The sequence below is a fragment of the Schistocerca piceifrons genome, chromosome 6, assembly GCF_021461385.2.
Source record: "Schistocerca piceifrons isolate TAMUIC-IGC-003096 chromosome 6, iqSchPice1.1, whole genome shotgun sequence".
NCBI classification, from domain to species: domain Eukaryota; kingdom Metazoa; phylum Arthropoda; class Insecta; order Orthoptera; family Acrididae; genus Schistocerca; species Schistocerca piceifrons.
In genome coordinates this window covers 25,340,430-25,356,887 of record NC_060143.1, presented here as the reverse complement: position 1 = coordinate 25,356,887, position 16,458 = coordinate 25,340,430, and the positions used below count along the sequence as shown (strand labels likewise).

Genomic DNA, 16,458 nt, shown 5'->3' with positions numbered 1-16,458 from the left:
TTCTAATTCAGCACATGGGATTCATATGGGAGGAAGGTTTACAACAGTACACTCTGTACTTATTCTATAAGCATTTATGAACATTCCAATTATCAAACACAATGCTGATAAAGTGAGCATACACACTAGATACACTGGGTACAAAAATATGCATGTCTTTGCAACAAGCAACAGCCAACCATCATCTTCATTATTCTTGTCTTTCACACCTTGTTGTTCAACACCTAAATTGTGTACAATGTTGTAATGGTACTATAACAGTGTGTTGTGATTATTATGGTTAGGTTCTGGTCAGAAAGACCAGCCTAGGGACAAGATTAAACATAAATGCTACAGTACTCAACAGTGGACATGACTGGCAGAAAAGCACTTCTCTGTCTGCCAACTTACATGATGGACACTCATTCTCTAATGCTGAAAACATTTATTCTCAATATTACAATAAAAAAGTGTAACAACTTATTTCAATGTTACAATAAAAAGTGTAACAATTTATTCTAAAAATGGTCAGGACACTTAATCATTGATTTGTAACCAAAGTGATATGTTCAGTTGGGAAACAAGCTGACAGGTCACTTCTTCAAAGCAAAGAGAAGGTGAAAAAAACCATAAGAACAGGACAGGCATTCACTATGTCTAGTTCTCAAAAGTATATTACAGCATCAATTATTAATATCCACCTTCAAGTTTCAAGCATACACTTTGTTGTTTCCAAGTTTGCAAAGGATCTAATCCATTGAGTCTACTGTCAATGTCAAAATTACTTTCATAGCAGCTTTTGTGATGACCTCTCACTTTCATCTATTTGGATTTTATCGCCTTAATTCCTCAATTTCTTTTTGTGTTTACCACTATGCATTCATAAAGATTACTTTTTCACATGTAACTGTAATAATGCCCCTTCCACCATTTATAACGCCAACAACTTTCAAGGTAAACACACAACAGGATTAAATGAATGGATCAACATACATATTCTGTGATAATTAGGCCAACATTTATTAAAATAAAAATCATATTTCAACAATGGAGCTCTCAATTCAATTGAATACAGCTATTTTATCTGTGTTTCATGTGTACACAACTATTTGTTGTGTAAACAAGTTTTCATGAGTATTTCCAAATGTAGTTAATATTTTAACATTAATAAGGTATTACAATTGCACTCCATTGAAACACACACACACACACACACACACACACACACACACACACACACACACACACACACAAGGAGGGGGGGGGGGGGGGGGGGGGGTGAGGAACTACTGATATCCACTGCACTGTGGTTGGTGTTACAACCTATCATATACTTGCTTACCTCTACTTCGTTTTGCTTCCAAGATCCTAACTCGTTCCTGTAACTGAGTTAGTTGCTGGTCTTTTTCTGCCACCTCTTGCTCATACCGCTGTCGCATTTCTTCACATTCTTCCTCTAAATCAGTCACCTGATGGAATATAAGAACAACACTGAAAATCAAATCAATATGACATGTGGCCTGATACACAGACAAAGTAATAACAAAATCAAAAGTTATGCAAAATAAATAATGAATTACGCATAATGAAACAAAATGCATCAGATAAAAATTTAGTGCTTTCCGAGGTGGACAGAATGGATGATCAGAATTTAACATATTATCAATTGGTAAAAGATGTGGCCATGGTGTTCATGAGAAATTGTGTCAACATTTGCCTGTCATGTTTTGGATTTTTAAAGATGTACTATAGTAAATATTAGAAAATTATCAAGTTACAAATAACTATGGCACGCAATAAAAATATCACATCAAATTATGTGTCCCATGGAAAATATACAGAAGCTAAAGGAATGCATCAGTAGCTTAAGCAAGTATGTGGCCTGTCACCACCACAACTTATTATTTATATGTAAAGACAGATGAGAGACCTTTATGCTAACCAAGTAACATAACTTGGGGAACAGAGTAATAAGTGACGAAATAAGAAAACAGTTGCATGTAGAAGAAATGGTACCCAAGGTCCAAATATACCAACTTACATGGCACCACCACTTTCTTAGGATTCTCGAGAATAAGTTGCAAAGGGTTCCAGTATTGACCTCAAGAAAGGATAAATTAGAAACAATATGTTGGAAATGGACTGAACAGTCTGTGTAAGCACAGAATGGGATCCCATCCAGCAATGCTAAAAGATGGTGATCATGATGATTCTTGTTGTTGTTATTAATATTTGTTTACATAACAGACAACAGTAAATATAGTCAACAAAATCACAGTGCTGTATTTCACATTTAATCACCAGTCGGACACTTGCAATTGACTAGGACTGAGTGATGTATTGGCAGAGAATATGTGCAGCCCCCGAAAAAGTGGTTTTATTTATGCCAATGGTTTTGACTGCCCACTGAGATCTTTTAATACTGCAACACATGCTCCAAGAACTATTGATTTATGCTGCAGCTACTGAAGTTTGATTTTCAGGTCTTCATATCTTGTAAGCTGTCCAACTTTGTCATCAATTCAGCTATCCACTGTTCATTTTTCTCTGAGATTATGACGTGCAGTGTATAGCGTTCCAATGTTTGGTTAGTCTGTAAATGGAAGTCCCACAGCAGTTTATTTCATTTTTGATCACTTTTTCTGGATTATTGTTTCAACAGATCTTTTCCAATGGTAGATGATATTTCTGACAACAGTTCCAGAGTAATATTTGGATTACAATGTTGCGGCTCTGATTTCAAATCTATGTATCCCATCATTTTGTGACAGCTCAGAATGTGCAGAGTGTTTCATCAGTTTTTTTGCAAAGCCTGCAGTTTGCATCTTCTGCTGCCAGAATTAGTTACTTCTTCTGTTCCCTTTTTAAGGGTTCTACTAGTCATCCAAAACCAGGTATTTTCCTTGTCTACATTGCCCTCAATCTTAAATAGTCCACACAGTCCTTTAATGCTTATCTGTTTTTGATGCTGATCTGCTTTTGTAGCATTTCACGCAATTTCTGGTTATTGATCTCCTACAAAGCATTTTCCCCACTTTCAGTCACATGCATTTTCCTCACTTTCAGTCACATGGTCAGCTAATGTATATTTTTATCCTTCACCTGTTTGCCTAACTTCCAGATATCCTCTGCCAGCTAATTTGAGTGCAAATGCAAGATGTGACATGAATATAAAATAATTGAACACTGTAAATCATTAATTAACACATTCCACACCACAGTATTGTGAAACTCACAATTTATTTAAGAAAATGTGTTACAGAAACTTATGTGCGCCTCTCTTTGCGCCTGCTCAGTTTTACATCCACCAGGTGAATACAAAATACATCTGTCTCTGCATTTTTCATCTTTTATTATAACTGAGAATGAGATGGCAGCAGAGATAAAACTGCCCAAATGAGCTCATATTGATAGTATAGGATACTTTATGGGGAAAAAAACCAGAAAAAACTACATAAAACCAGAAAATTAAACAGAAAGAGTTATGTTGCATCCAGAGATGGTATTAGATATTGCAATGGAACAAAGTAGTTGTCACAGAGAAGCAAGAGTTTCAAGAAGACAATACTAAGAATATGATGAGTTAAAAAGTTACTTAAAAGTGACCAGGAAGTATGTGTGAAGGTAAAATGAAAATTTCCAAGAAAAGTTATTGAACACAGTGAGAGTATTAAGAAATGAAACCAAACTATTTTTCATTTATTAAATAGGGGACGGCACAGTAACTAACAACAGATACGTACAGCCATTTGAAGATTTCTAAATCTTCTGAAATGTACAGTCATTTAATCAGAAACACAGACAGTGAATAATGAAAATGAAGTCTATTGTAAGTGTTTCCAGATGAGGTGTATAAAGCTGTTTATTAAGAAAGGAAGAGTGCCTACAGACAATTGGGTTTCAAGAAAAACTGATAAAACTAGAGGCAAAGTAATACAAGAGGAAATTGTGAAGAGCAAGACAAGTCAGTTTCACAAAACTGTAATGATGCTGTTATAGTTCTATTTCATAAGAAATTTTTTTATTAAAATTACCACAAACCACAATAGCATTCAATCAAGCAAAGGAACAAACATGGACCACTAGACCATTTCCAATTAATGGACATTCAATTTGCTTATGACACCTTAGAGTTTGCTTCCAATGCAGACAAATTTCCACTAAAAAGGCTCTGAGCACTATGGGACTTAACTGATTAGGTCATCAGTCCCCTAGAAGTAAGAACTACTTAAACATAACTAACCTAAGGACATCACACACATCCATGCCCGAGGCAGGATTCGAACCTGTGAGCGTAGTGGTCGCGTGGTTCCAGACTGTAGTGCCTAGAACTGCTCGGCCACACCGGCCGGCTTCCACTAAAAATGGAAGACATTCGTATAGTGAATTTTCAAGAAAGCTTAAAAATCGACTATAATGAAGCTAAAACAATGAAATCCATCACACCAAAAAGAAAAATTTTAAGTTAACAATCTGTTTGTGTGGTTTTGCACGTAGGGCAGATGAAGAAAACAATTGGATGAACAGAAGAGTAAAAATGGCCCAGATTGCTTTTTATGAGTGAAGCAGAATTTTTAAATTGTAGATTCCAATGTGTGTGAAGAGGAAAGTTTACACTCACTGTGTATTAGCCGTTTTGTTATGGAATTTGACTGCATAGAATCATTCAAATACTGAGGGTTGTCCAGTGAACAATGGAAAAATGAGTAGTAGGAATTACTAGGACAACAAACAAACCAGTGAACAAATTGAGTGGAAGACCAAATTATGACTGAAATAAAACTGGAATTGAAGCAGGCGGGACATGTAAACAGGCAAATGGATGGTAGGAGGATCAAGAAAATACACTGATGATTTCCAAGATATAAGAAATTAACAGTATAATGATTTAAAGAAAGGTGGATAGGTGACATTAGAAATCATGTAAGAAAAATACAGTTGCATCCTGATGAAGTTTTATTGCATGGAAAAATCTAGAGGTTCCACCCAACAGTTGATGTCAAATGGACGACAACGACCACCACAACTGCTACTACTTCTGTTACTGCAGAAGTTATTGAAATTAAAAATTGGCATCATATCTTCAATAAAAATGGAAAATTACAAATTAAAAATAACTGGTACTCCAGTAAAATGTATTTAAGACTAAAATGCTATGATGGCATGAGTACCATCCAGGAATATCCAAGATGGCCGCCGAGTAAGTGACGCCAGAAAAATTTCCAGAAAGTTAAGTGATTTAGACAGGAATATAATTTAGTTTAACGCCGACAACAAATTAAATACGTGCATTAGTGTATCGTTTAAGTCTTGCCATTAAAGGTTTGACTTTTCTTTGTGTATTTTTTCAGAAAACACGAAAAGATCGTAACTTCTTCGCAAAGTCGCGCTTAGGCTTAAATTTTGTAAACGTGTTTGTTTCTTGTTTCACGGTAATTTAACTAGTTTCTCGGTAACAAATAAGTAAACTACCGTAAATAGCGTATAACTTCATTGTTTTAATACAGATTTCAGAAAAACAGTGTAACTTTATATCAGAAACTTGCTTATATACATTTGTTTATGGGTCTAATTCTCGTAACGTTTTTGGAGAATCAAACTTAAAGTATCTCGTTTAATTGTCCTTTTTTTCATTCCATCAAGTGAAATATATAATAAATAGCATATACCTTCATTGTTTTAATACAGATATCAGAAAAACAGCGGAATTTTAAATCAGAAACTTGCTTATTTACATTGGTGAATAGGCTTAATTCTTGTAACGTCTTTTTTGATTTTCGGTAATTTAATTGATTTATTCTAGCTAAAGTATTATTTTTGCCATGAGTGAGAAGTGCCTGACTTGCCGTAGAATTGTTAGTTCCAGGGTTTGGTGTGATGGATGCAGTAGTTTTTTTCACTGGGGGGACTGCAGTGGCGTGGGTGTTGGGAAAGTGGATCAGGCTCATCAGTGGTTATGTAGGATTTGCAGCAGAGATAGGAAGATAGTGGAACAGGAGGGGAAAATTGCTGCCCTTCAGGCTGAGCTAAATCAGGCAAGGGAAGATCTGGACAGGTTAAGGAGGGAGAAGGGCAAAGAGAGGTGGGAAGTGACAACAGGTAACAGAAGGAACAGGCCTAGAACTAAGCCTGACAGTTTTGTGGTGAATGTCAAAAATAAGTTGGACCTGTTGCTTCAGTTAGAAACTGATGAGCCTCAAGCAGAGGTAGGTGTAGACAGGACACAACAAACTTTCAATAGGAAATTGAAAAAGAATGTAGGAAAGTCATCGAAAAGGAAGAAAGTTTTGTTGTTAGGCAGTTCTCATGCCAGAGGTGTAGGCCAACTTCTGCAGGAGGAATTAGGACCAGAATACAAGGTCACAAATTTTTTCAAACCAAGTGCTAGTCTGGATCAGGTGACACAGGATTTAGGTTCACTCTGTAAAGGATTTACCACAGAAGACATCGTGGTTATTGTGGGAGGGCCAGGGAACAGCATCGACAGAGATCCTGGGTACAGTATAGAGTGTGACCTGGTAAAGATTGCGTCGGCATCGAGACACACCAATGATGAATTTGTATCTGTCCTGAGACACCATGACCGGCCTCATTTGAACTCTTCTGTTGGGAGAGTTAATTTGGAGTTGGAACGGCTGCTTGGGTCGGGTGCGGGGGCTCATATTGGTGTGGTTCCTGTTGATTCTCTCAGTAGGTGGGACTATACCAGGCACGGCCTACATCTCAACAGGAAAGGGAAGGGGAAACTGGCTGGGATAATAGCAGGAAATTTAAGGGGGGGGGGGAGGCACTGCCATGAATGGTAAAATACCAGTGGTTACAGGTGTTGGAGCAGCACCTTTTTTGGGATAGGTAAGACAGAAAGATGTCAAGTTCTACGAGAGGTCAGGATTGAAACAAATCTTCAGTTTAGGAAAGAAATTAAACAGCACAATTCTAGCACATTGGATCACCAATCACAGCTGCCAATTATAAATTTTCACCAATCACCAGGAATTTTATCTCCACCAAGTTGTATCTCAGTGCTAGGTAATTGCATTGATGAATTAAAGTCACCCAACCCAGTTGACATAATCTGCCTCTCTGAACACCATGTGACCACTGGTATAGGAACTAGGCGTAAGCACAATGAGAAACTCAGACAGGAGAGTACTGCAAATGTTAGAATAAGTAAAGGTTCTCATAAAAGTATAATTAAAAATAATGTAAGTATATTTCATCAAAATATTGGGAGTTTAAAGAATAAAATAGATGATCTTCTGGTTTGTTTAGAAGATTTAGAAGCTGAGGATGAAATAGATATACTAAGCCTGTCTGTGCATCACATTGTTACTGATATGGATAAGGTAAATGTAAGTGGATATAAGCTCTCTGCACATGTAATGAGAGAAAATATGGAGAAAGGAGGAGTTGCCATATATGTCAAAAGTTATCATTGTGCAAAAAGTATAGAAACAAAAAAGTTTTGTGTAGAGAAACATATAGAAGCATGTGCCTGTGAGCTTAAATTAAATAAAGGCACATTTGTAATTGTAACTGTATATAGGTCCCCATCAGGAGATTTTCATCTATTTCTGAAAAATTTGGACTCCTTGTTGTGCTATCTGTCAGACAGGGGGAAGCAAATTTTTATTTGTGGGGACTTCAATGTAGATTCTCTGAAAGAGGGTAATAGGAAAAATGACCTTGAAGTATTACTCGGTTCTTTCAATTTGACGCCCGTTATTGATTTTCCTACTCGGGTGGTAAAGGACAGCAGCTCACTGATAGATGACTTCTTTATAGACCAAGATAAGTTTAACCAGATAAATGCTCAGCTTGTTGAGAACGGTCTTTCTGATCATGGTGCACAGCTACTTACAATATATGACAGCTCCATTCAGCAATACCAAACAGTCCTCCAAAGTAGTACGTTCAGTCAACGATTTAACAATTGCAAATTTCAGGGAAAGCCTACAGCAGTTAGACTGGGATGAGGTGTACCGTGAACCTGATGCCAATTTAAAATATAATTTATTTCATGACATTTTTATAAATGCATTTGAAAACTGCTTCCCCAAGAAAATAGTTAAATATACTCGTAAGAAACCTTGTAACAAACCATGGCTTACTAAGGGTATAAAAATATCTTGTAACCGGAAAAGGGAAATTTATCTGACAGCAAGAAAGAGTAGTGACCGAGAAACTATCAAACATTATAAAAACTACTGTGTCATATTAAGAAAAGTTATTAAAAAATCCAGAAGTTTGTGTATCATGTCTGAAATCAGAAACTCTGATAATAAAATTAAAACAATTTGGAATATTATTAAAAGAGAAACAGGTCAACCAAGAGCACAGGAAGACAGTATTACCATCAAATTGAATGAAAACTTTACGAACAAAAAGTCAGAAGTTGAAAACATTTTTAATAATCATTTTCTAAATGTTGTGGATATAGTAGGATCCAGGTGTTCATTAGAAGATGCTAGGCTGTTAATGGAGGAGGCCATACCTATGCAATTTGATACAATTGAAATCTCACCCACTTCTCCCTCTGAAATTAGGAAAATAATAAACTCGCTTAAAAGCAAAAACTCACATGCAATTGATGGCATTTCCAGCAAAATACTAAAAGCTTGTTCTCAACAGATAAGTAAATTCTCAGCCACCTGTGTAATAGCTCTCTGGAACAGGGCATTTTCCCTGATAGACTGAAATATGCTATTGTTATACCTTTACATAAAAAGGGGGATGGATTTGATGTCAACAATTACTGTCCAATCTCCCTTGTAACAGCTTTATCCAAAATTTTTGAGAAAGTAATGCATTCAAGAGTAGCTTCACACATCTGTAAAAATGAAGTACTAACAAAATGTCGGTTTGGTTTCCAGAAAGGTTTTTCAACAGAAAATGCCATATATGCTTTCACCAATCAAATTTTGAATGATCTGAATAACCGAACACCACCCATTGGAATTTTTTGTGATCTCTCAAAGGCTTTTGATTGTGTAAATCATGAAATTCTGCTAGACAAGCTCAAGTATTGTGGCATGAGTGGGACAGTGCACAAATGGTTTAATTCGTACCTAACTGGAAGAGTGCAGAAAGTTGAAATAAGCAGTTCTCATAATATGCAAAGATCAGCACATTCCTCAAACTGGGGAACTATCAAGAATGGGGTTCCACAAGGGTCAGTCTAGGGTCCTTTGTTGTTCTTAATATACATTAATGACTTGCCATTCTGTATTCATGAAGAGGCAAAGTTAGTTCTCTTTGCTGATGATACAAGTATAGTAATCACACCTGACAAACAAGAATTAACTGATGAAATTGTCAATACTGTCTTTCAGAAAATTACTAAGTGGTTCCTTGTAAACGGACTCTCACTGAACTTTGATAAGACACAGTACATACAGTTCCATACAGTGAATGGTATGACACCATTAATAAATATAGACCTTAATCAGAAGCATATAGCTAAGGTAGAATATTCCAAATTTTTAGGTGTGTCCATTGATGAGAGATTAAATTGGAAGAAACACATTGATGATCTGCTGAAACGTTTGAGTTCAGCTACTTATGCAATAAGGGTAATTGCAAATTTTGGTGATAAACATCTTAGTAAATTAGCTTACTACGCCTATTTTCACTCATTGCTTTCATATGGCATCATATTTTGGGGTAATTCATCACTGAGGAATAAAGTATTTATTGCACAAAAGTGTGTAATCAGAATAATAGCTGGAGTCCGCCCAAGATCATCCTGCAGACATTTATTTAAGGATCTAGGGATATTCACAGTAGCTTCTCAGTATATATACTCTCTTATGAAATTTGTTATTAACAACCAAACCCAATTCAAAAGTAATAGCAGTGTGCATAACTACAATACTAGAAGAAAGGATGATCTTCACTATTCAAGATTAAATCTAACTTTGGCACAGAACGGGGTGAATTATACTGCCACTAAAGTCTTTGGTCACTTACCAAATAGTATCAAAAGTCTGACAGATAACCAACAAGTATTTAAGAAGAAATTAAAAGAATTTCTGAATGACAATTTTTACATATAAATTAAGAAAAAAAATAAAAATAAAAAAGTTGTTATATTAACTTAAGTATGTTGTTAAATTAACTCAATTATGTCATGTATTGGAAAATTTGACTCGTTCCACATCATTATGAAATATCGTATTCATGATCCATGGAACTAGTATTACTCTAATCTAATCTAATCTAATCTAACCACACATGGGGTGACAGGTACAACAAAAATGCACCTGACACTTAATTTTTCATTATATTTCCACTAGAGAAATTCATGATAGAATGAGAAGACTGCATTTCAGTATGGATCAGAAGACTCTTGAGAGGATAAGTTGTTGTTGTTGTTGTTGTCTTCAGTCCTGAGACTGGTTTGATGCAGCTCTCCATGCTAATCTATCCTGTGCAAGCTTCTTCTTCTCCCCGTACCTACTGCAACCTACATCCTTCTGAATCTGCTTAGTGTATTCATCTCTTGGTCTCCCTCTACGATTTGTACCCTCCACGTTGCCCTCCAATACTAAATTGGTGATCCCTTGATGCTTCAGAACATGTCCTACCAACCGATCCCTTCTTCTAGTCAAGTTGTGCCACAAACTCCTCTTCTCCCCAATCCTATTCAATACTTCCTCATTAGTTACGTGATCTACCCATCTAATCTTCAGCATTCTTCTGTAGCACCACATTTCGAAAGCTTCTATTCTCTTCTTGTCCAAACTATTTATTGTCCATGTTTCACTTCCATACATGGCTACACTCCATACAAATACCTTCAGAAATGACTTTCTGACACTTGAATCTATACTCGATGTTAACAAATTTCTCTTCTTCAGAAAAGCTTTCCTTGCCATTGCCAGTCTACATTTTATATCCTCTCTACTTTGACCATCATCAGTTATTTTGCTCCCCAAATAGCAAAACTCCTTTACTACTTTAAGTGTCTCATTTCCTTATCTAATTCCCTCAGCATCACCCGACTTAATTCGACTACATTCCATTATCCTCGTTTTGCTTTTGTTGATGTTCATCTTATATCCTCCTTTCAAGACGCTATCCATTCCATTCAACTGCTCTTCCAAGTCCTTTGCTGTCTCTGACACAATTACCATGTCATCGGCGAACCTCAAAGTTTTTATTTCTTCTCCATGGATTTTAATACCTACTCCGAATTTTTCTTTTGTTTCCTTTACTGCTTGCTCAATATACAGATTGAACAACATCGGGGAGAGGCTACAACCCTGTCTTACTCCCTTCCCAACCACTGCTTCCCTTTCATGCCCCTCGACTCTTATAACTGCCATCTGGTTTCTGTACAAATTGTAAATAGCCTTTCACTCCATGTATTTTACCCCTGCCACTTCCAGAATTTGAAAGAGGGTATTCCAGTTAACATTGTCAAAAGCTTTCTCTAAGTCTACAAATGCTAGAAATGTAGGTTTGCCTTTCCTTAATCTATTTTCTAAGATAATTCGTAGGATCAGTATTGCCTCACGAGTTCCAACATTTCTGCGGAATCCAAACTGATCTTCCCTGAGGTCGGCTTCTACCAGTTTTTCCATTCGTTTGTAAAGAATTTGCATTAGTATTTTGCAGCTGTGACTTATTAAACTGATTGTTTGGTAATTTTCACATCTGTCAACACCTGCTTTCTTTGGGATTGGAATTATTATATTCTTCTTGAAGTCTGTGGGTAGTTCGCCTGTCTCATACGTCTTGGTTACCAGATGGTAGAGTTTTGCCAGGACTGGCTCTCCCAAGGCCGTCAGTAGTTCTAATGGAATGTTGTCTACTCCCAGGGCCTTGTTTCAACTCAGGTCTTTCAGTGCTCTGTCAAACTCTTCACGCAGTATTGTATCTCCCATTTCATCTTCATCTACATCCTCTTCCATTTCCATAATATTGTCCTCAAGTACATCGCCCTTGTATAGACCCTCTATATACTCCTTCCACCTTTCTGCTTTCTGCTTTCCCTTCTTTGCTTAGAACTGGGTTTCCATCTGAGCTCTTGATATTCATACAAGTGGCTCTCTTTTCTCCAAAGGTCTCTTTAATTTTGCTGTAGCCAGTATCTATCTTACTCCTAGTGAGGTAAGCCTCTACATCCTTACATTTGTCCTCTAGCCATCCCTGCTTAGCCATTTTGCACTTCCAGTCGATCTCATTTTTGAGATGTTTGTATTGCTTTTTGTCTGCTTCATTTACTGCATTTTTATATTTTCTCCTTTCATCAATGAAATTCAATATTTCTTCTGTTACCCAAGGATTTCTACTAGCCCTCGTCTTTTTACCTACTTGATCCTCTGCTACCTTCACTACTTCATCCCTCAGAGCTACCCATTATTCTTCTACTGTATTTCTTTCCCCCATTCCTGTCAATTGTTCCCTTTTGCTCTCCCTGAAAATCTGTACAACCTCTGGTTCTTTCAGTTTATGCAGGTCCCATCTCCTTAAATTCCCACCTTCCTGCAGTTTCTTCAGTTTTAACCTACAGTTCATAACTAATAGATTGTGGTCAGAATCCGCATCTGCCCCTGGAAATGTCTTACAAATTAAAACCTGGTTCCTAAATCTTTGTCTTACCATTATATAATCTATCCGAAACCTTCTAGTATCTCCAGGGTTCTTCCATGTATACAACCTTATTTCATGATTCTTGAACTAAGTGTTAGCTACGATTAAGTTATGCTCTGTGCAAAATTCTACCAGACGGCTTCCTCTTTCATTTCTTACCCCCAATCCATACTAACATACTATATTCCCTTCTCTCCCTTTTCCTACTCTCGAATTCCGGTCACCCATGACTATTAAATTTTCGTATCCCTTCACTACCTGAATAATTTCTTTTATCTCATCATACATTTCATCAATTTCTTCATCATCTGCAGAGCTAGTTGGCATATAAACTTGTACTACTGTAGTAGGCATGGGCTTCGTGTCTATCTTGGCCACAATAATGCGTTCATTATGCTGTTGGTAGTAGTTTACCCGCACTCCTATTTTTTTATTCATTATTAAACCTACTCCTGCATTACCCCTACTTGATATTGTGTTTATAACCCTGTATTCACCTGACCAAAAGTCTTGTTCCTCCTGCCACCGAACTTCACTAATCCCCACTATATCTAACTTTAACCTATCCATTTCCTTTTTAAATTTTCTAACCTACCTGCCCAATTAAGGGATCTGACATTCCACACTCCGACCTGTAGAATGCTAGTTTTCTTTCTCCTGACAACGACGTCCTCTTGAGTAGTCCCCGCCCGGAGATCCGAATGGGGGACTATTTTACCTCCGGAATATTTTACAGAAGAGGACGCCATCATCATTTAACCATACAGTAAAGCTGCATGCCCTCGGGAAAAATTACGGCTGTAGTTTCCCCTTGCTTTCAGCCGTTCACAGTACCAGCACAGCAACGCCGTTTTGGTTAGTGTTGTAAGGCCAGATCAGTCGATCATCCAGACTGTTGCCCCTGCAACTACTGAAAAGGCTGCTGCCCCTCTTCAGGAACCACACGTTTGTCTGGCCTCTCAACAGATACCCCTCCGTTGTGGTTGCACCTACGGTACGGCCATCTGTATCACTGAGGCATGCAAGCCTCCCCACCAACGGCAAGGTCCATGGTTCATGGGGGTAGGGAGGATAAGTTATCTTGTATATATGGATAGATAGACAGTATCCCAAGTAAAGTTCTCCTACGATGAACCTGGGACGTTGACTGGAATTCTATCTCATATCTATCACTTAAAAAAAAAAGCACGTAAGGAAAGATCTATTCAGAAGTGGAATCATAATCTGAAGAACATTTGGTGTCATAATAAGTCTTTAAAAAAAACTGGGTCTGTCCAGAGACAAAAATGCAGCCAAAAGATGGGGATGACAAAGATAAAAGGGCACCAAGGAAATAATAAAAACAGTTACCCTGCCAAGAAGAAGTGAAAGTGGCTGTTTTATGGAACTAACAGAGTTTATCTCACCCCATTATCTAAATATATGTTCAACATTTTAATAGAATATGCCGAACAGTCAACATGCTCCACGAGCATCGTGCGAAAGGTATGGGAAATAACAGTCTGATATTTACAAAAGATATTTACGTATGAATGGAACTGAAGAATATCTTTACGAAAAATTCAGTCTTCATCATGGTTAGGTATAAGACATACCTGCTTCTCGAGGCTTGCTCTTTCATCAATAGTTGGCAGGCGACCAGATCTGCTGCCAAGACTGCTGCCAGCAGCGTAACCATCACCGTCGTCACTGCTAGTGCTGCTACAGAGCTCCTCGTACTCCCGCACTTTAGCAAGGAGTTCTGAGAACTTCTCATCACTTGCTCGTTGCTCTGCCTCGGACAGGCGGCGTTCTTCATCCAGCTTCGCAGCCCAGTAGTCCTCGCAGCGTTCGTATTCCTGCCTCAGCAGTTCCAGGCTCACCTCCAGCTCAGCACACCGCTCACGCAGCTCCTGGGCTTCATTATTCTGTCCTTCTGCTGATCCACCCTGTAGATCAGACAGATGGCTTTTCAATGTTGTGTTTTCCTGAGAACAGGCCTTTTTCTCAGACAGGATCTTCACAATTTCAATTTTTACTTGGTCCAGCTGGGATTCCAAGTCCCTGCAGTGCCTTTCCAGTTGCTCTACATCTTTCTTCCCACTTGTGCTTTCTGCAGAATCTTCTGATGGTACAGTATCACACTGCACATTACTGACTGCTGATTTGGTAACTTTAAAAATATTATCAGTTTTGTCTTCTTTGCAATTTCTTTGGACGGAAGGTTCACAATTCTGTTTTTGAAGACTAGACAAGAACTCCTCATCCTCCATCAGTTCTTCTGCAGCTTGTTTTCGTAGTGTTTCGAATACCTGGTGATGAAATAGAACACATAATCACATTGTATTATAATTTTTACATCAAGAAATAATAATGTAAGGGGAAAAAACACTAAAATTTTATATTTTGTTACAGACTGTAGCCATTTAAATTAATACACATAATCCGTCTTCAGAGCAGCTAAAATAAGAATTGAGATATGCCTCTACAATTAAATTTTTCTGAACGGTGCACATATTTCCTGCACCGTGGTTACCTGATAATTCAGTGTACACAATAGTTCATTTTAAACTGTACACAAATAGTTAGGCAGCTGGTTCATCAAAAACACAGTTTTAGTAAAGCTATACATGAATGAATTTCACAAATTTTAATGTAATAATGGTTCCCAACATATGAATATTTAAGTTACTTAAAGTTTTTCAAAAATGATGTTCTACCTTATACCGATCATACAGATTATTGTTGTGAATATAATTATTAGTATATTTTTATAATGTTCTTCATGGAGACCTTACATAAGTTTTCTGTTGTGAATGCTTTTCATCCATACTATTGTAACTCATGAAAATTAGACTTCTTATTTACATATCTTGGTATCTAAACATGTAATATTACAAATACTGTAATGGAGCATGTTGAATAAATGAAATGAAAAATGTACACAAAAGGTGAGATATCAGCAAATATGTGAATAATTACTAAAGCAGTTGGTGACATAAGCTACTGAGGAGGTAGAATGTAGAAGAATTTAAATCACATCTAGCTGCTACAAACCAACTGAAATAAAACAGACATATTCTAGATTGAAATGTTTTAAAACATCCAAAAATAAATTTTCCTTACTTTCTTCAAATGACCCCTAACAAGATCTGAACTTCCCAGAGTCTTCGAACTCAGATCACAACATCTGTTCACTTTTTCTTGCAGGCAATCTCTTTCAGCTTCCCATTCCTATGTTAAAAATAAAAACAGCATTATCAAAATTAGTTTTTGTTCAGTAAATAAATACTTGCAAAAATAACTGTATGGAAACTACATTTTGACATGAACATTTCTAAGTGGTTGTACAGTAAAGTACTTTTCAAATTATGAATGTCAGAAAAGAAAATAGTAAACCAGAATCACATCACACAATTGCAATCACTATAATATCTTACATGGACAATTACAGTATTTGTTCTACAAGCACTAAGAATTTCTACAATAAAAGTCATGTTTTTTTAAAGAATGATTGAGTAAAATATTAGTAAATAAATCCCACTGGAATGCTTGCTCATACAGAAACAACCATATGTAAAACATTTTGTCTAGTCTTTGAATGGTTAGTCTGGTTAGCACAATCTCCCAGATACAAATCAATTAGTTCTTTTTTTAAAATTCCTGGTTAGATCCATAAAGTCTATAGTTATTTCTTCTAGTGTGAAAAAACTACTGATGAGATGACTTAATGGAGGCCACAGATACCAAGAGGAGCGCAGCACAAGAGATTCAAGTAAAAAGCAAAAGCAGAAAGTTGTATGTCACATCTACTGACAATACTGTCCATTCAGTGAAATATTTGGATCTGTCAATATCTTGACAAAATACCTGATTGAGGACCTTCTGTCTTCCAACTTTTCT

At 36.9% G+C, this 16,458-nt stretch overlaps 1 protein-coding gene across 1 annotated transcript in view; it reads right to left on the bottom strand.

Moving 5' to 3' along the window:
* Window positions 1-16,458, bottom strand: part of LOC124803125 (ninein-like protein) — a 158,070-nt gene that overhangs the window by 30,073 nt on the left and 111,539 nt on the right. The window contains exons 14-16 of the mRNA XM_047264301.1: window positions 15,682-15,789; window positions 14,172-14,867; window positions 1,322-1,448 (exon numbers count right to left, since the gene is read on the bottom strand). Coding sequence (XP_047120257.1) covers window positions 1,322-1,448; window positions 14,172-14,867; window positions 15,682-15,789 — 931 coding nt within the window. The remainder of the gene's footprint in view (window positions 1-1,321; window positions 1,449-14,171; window positions 14,868-15,681; window positions 15,790-16,458) is intronic.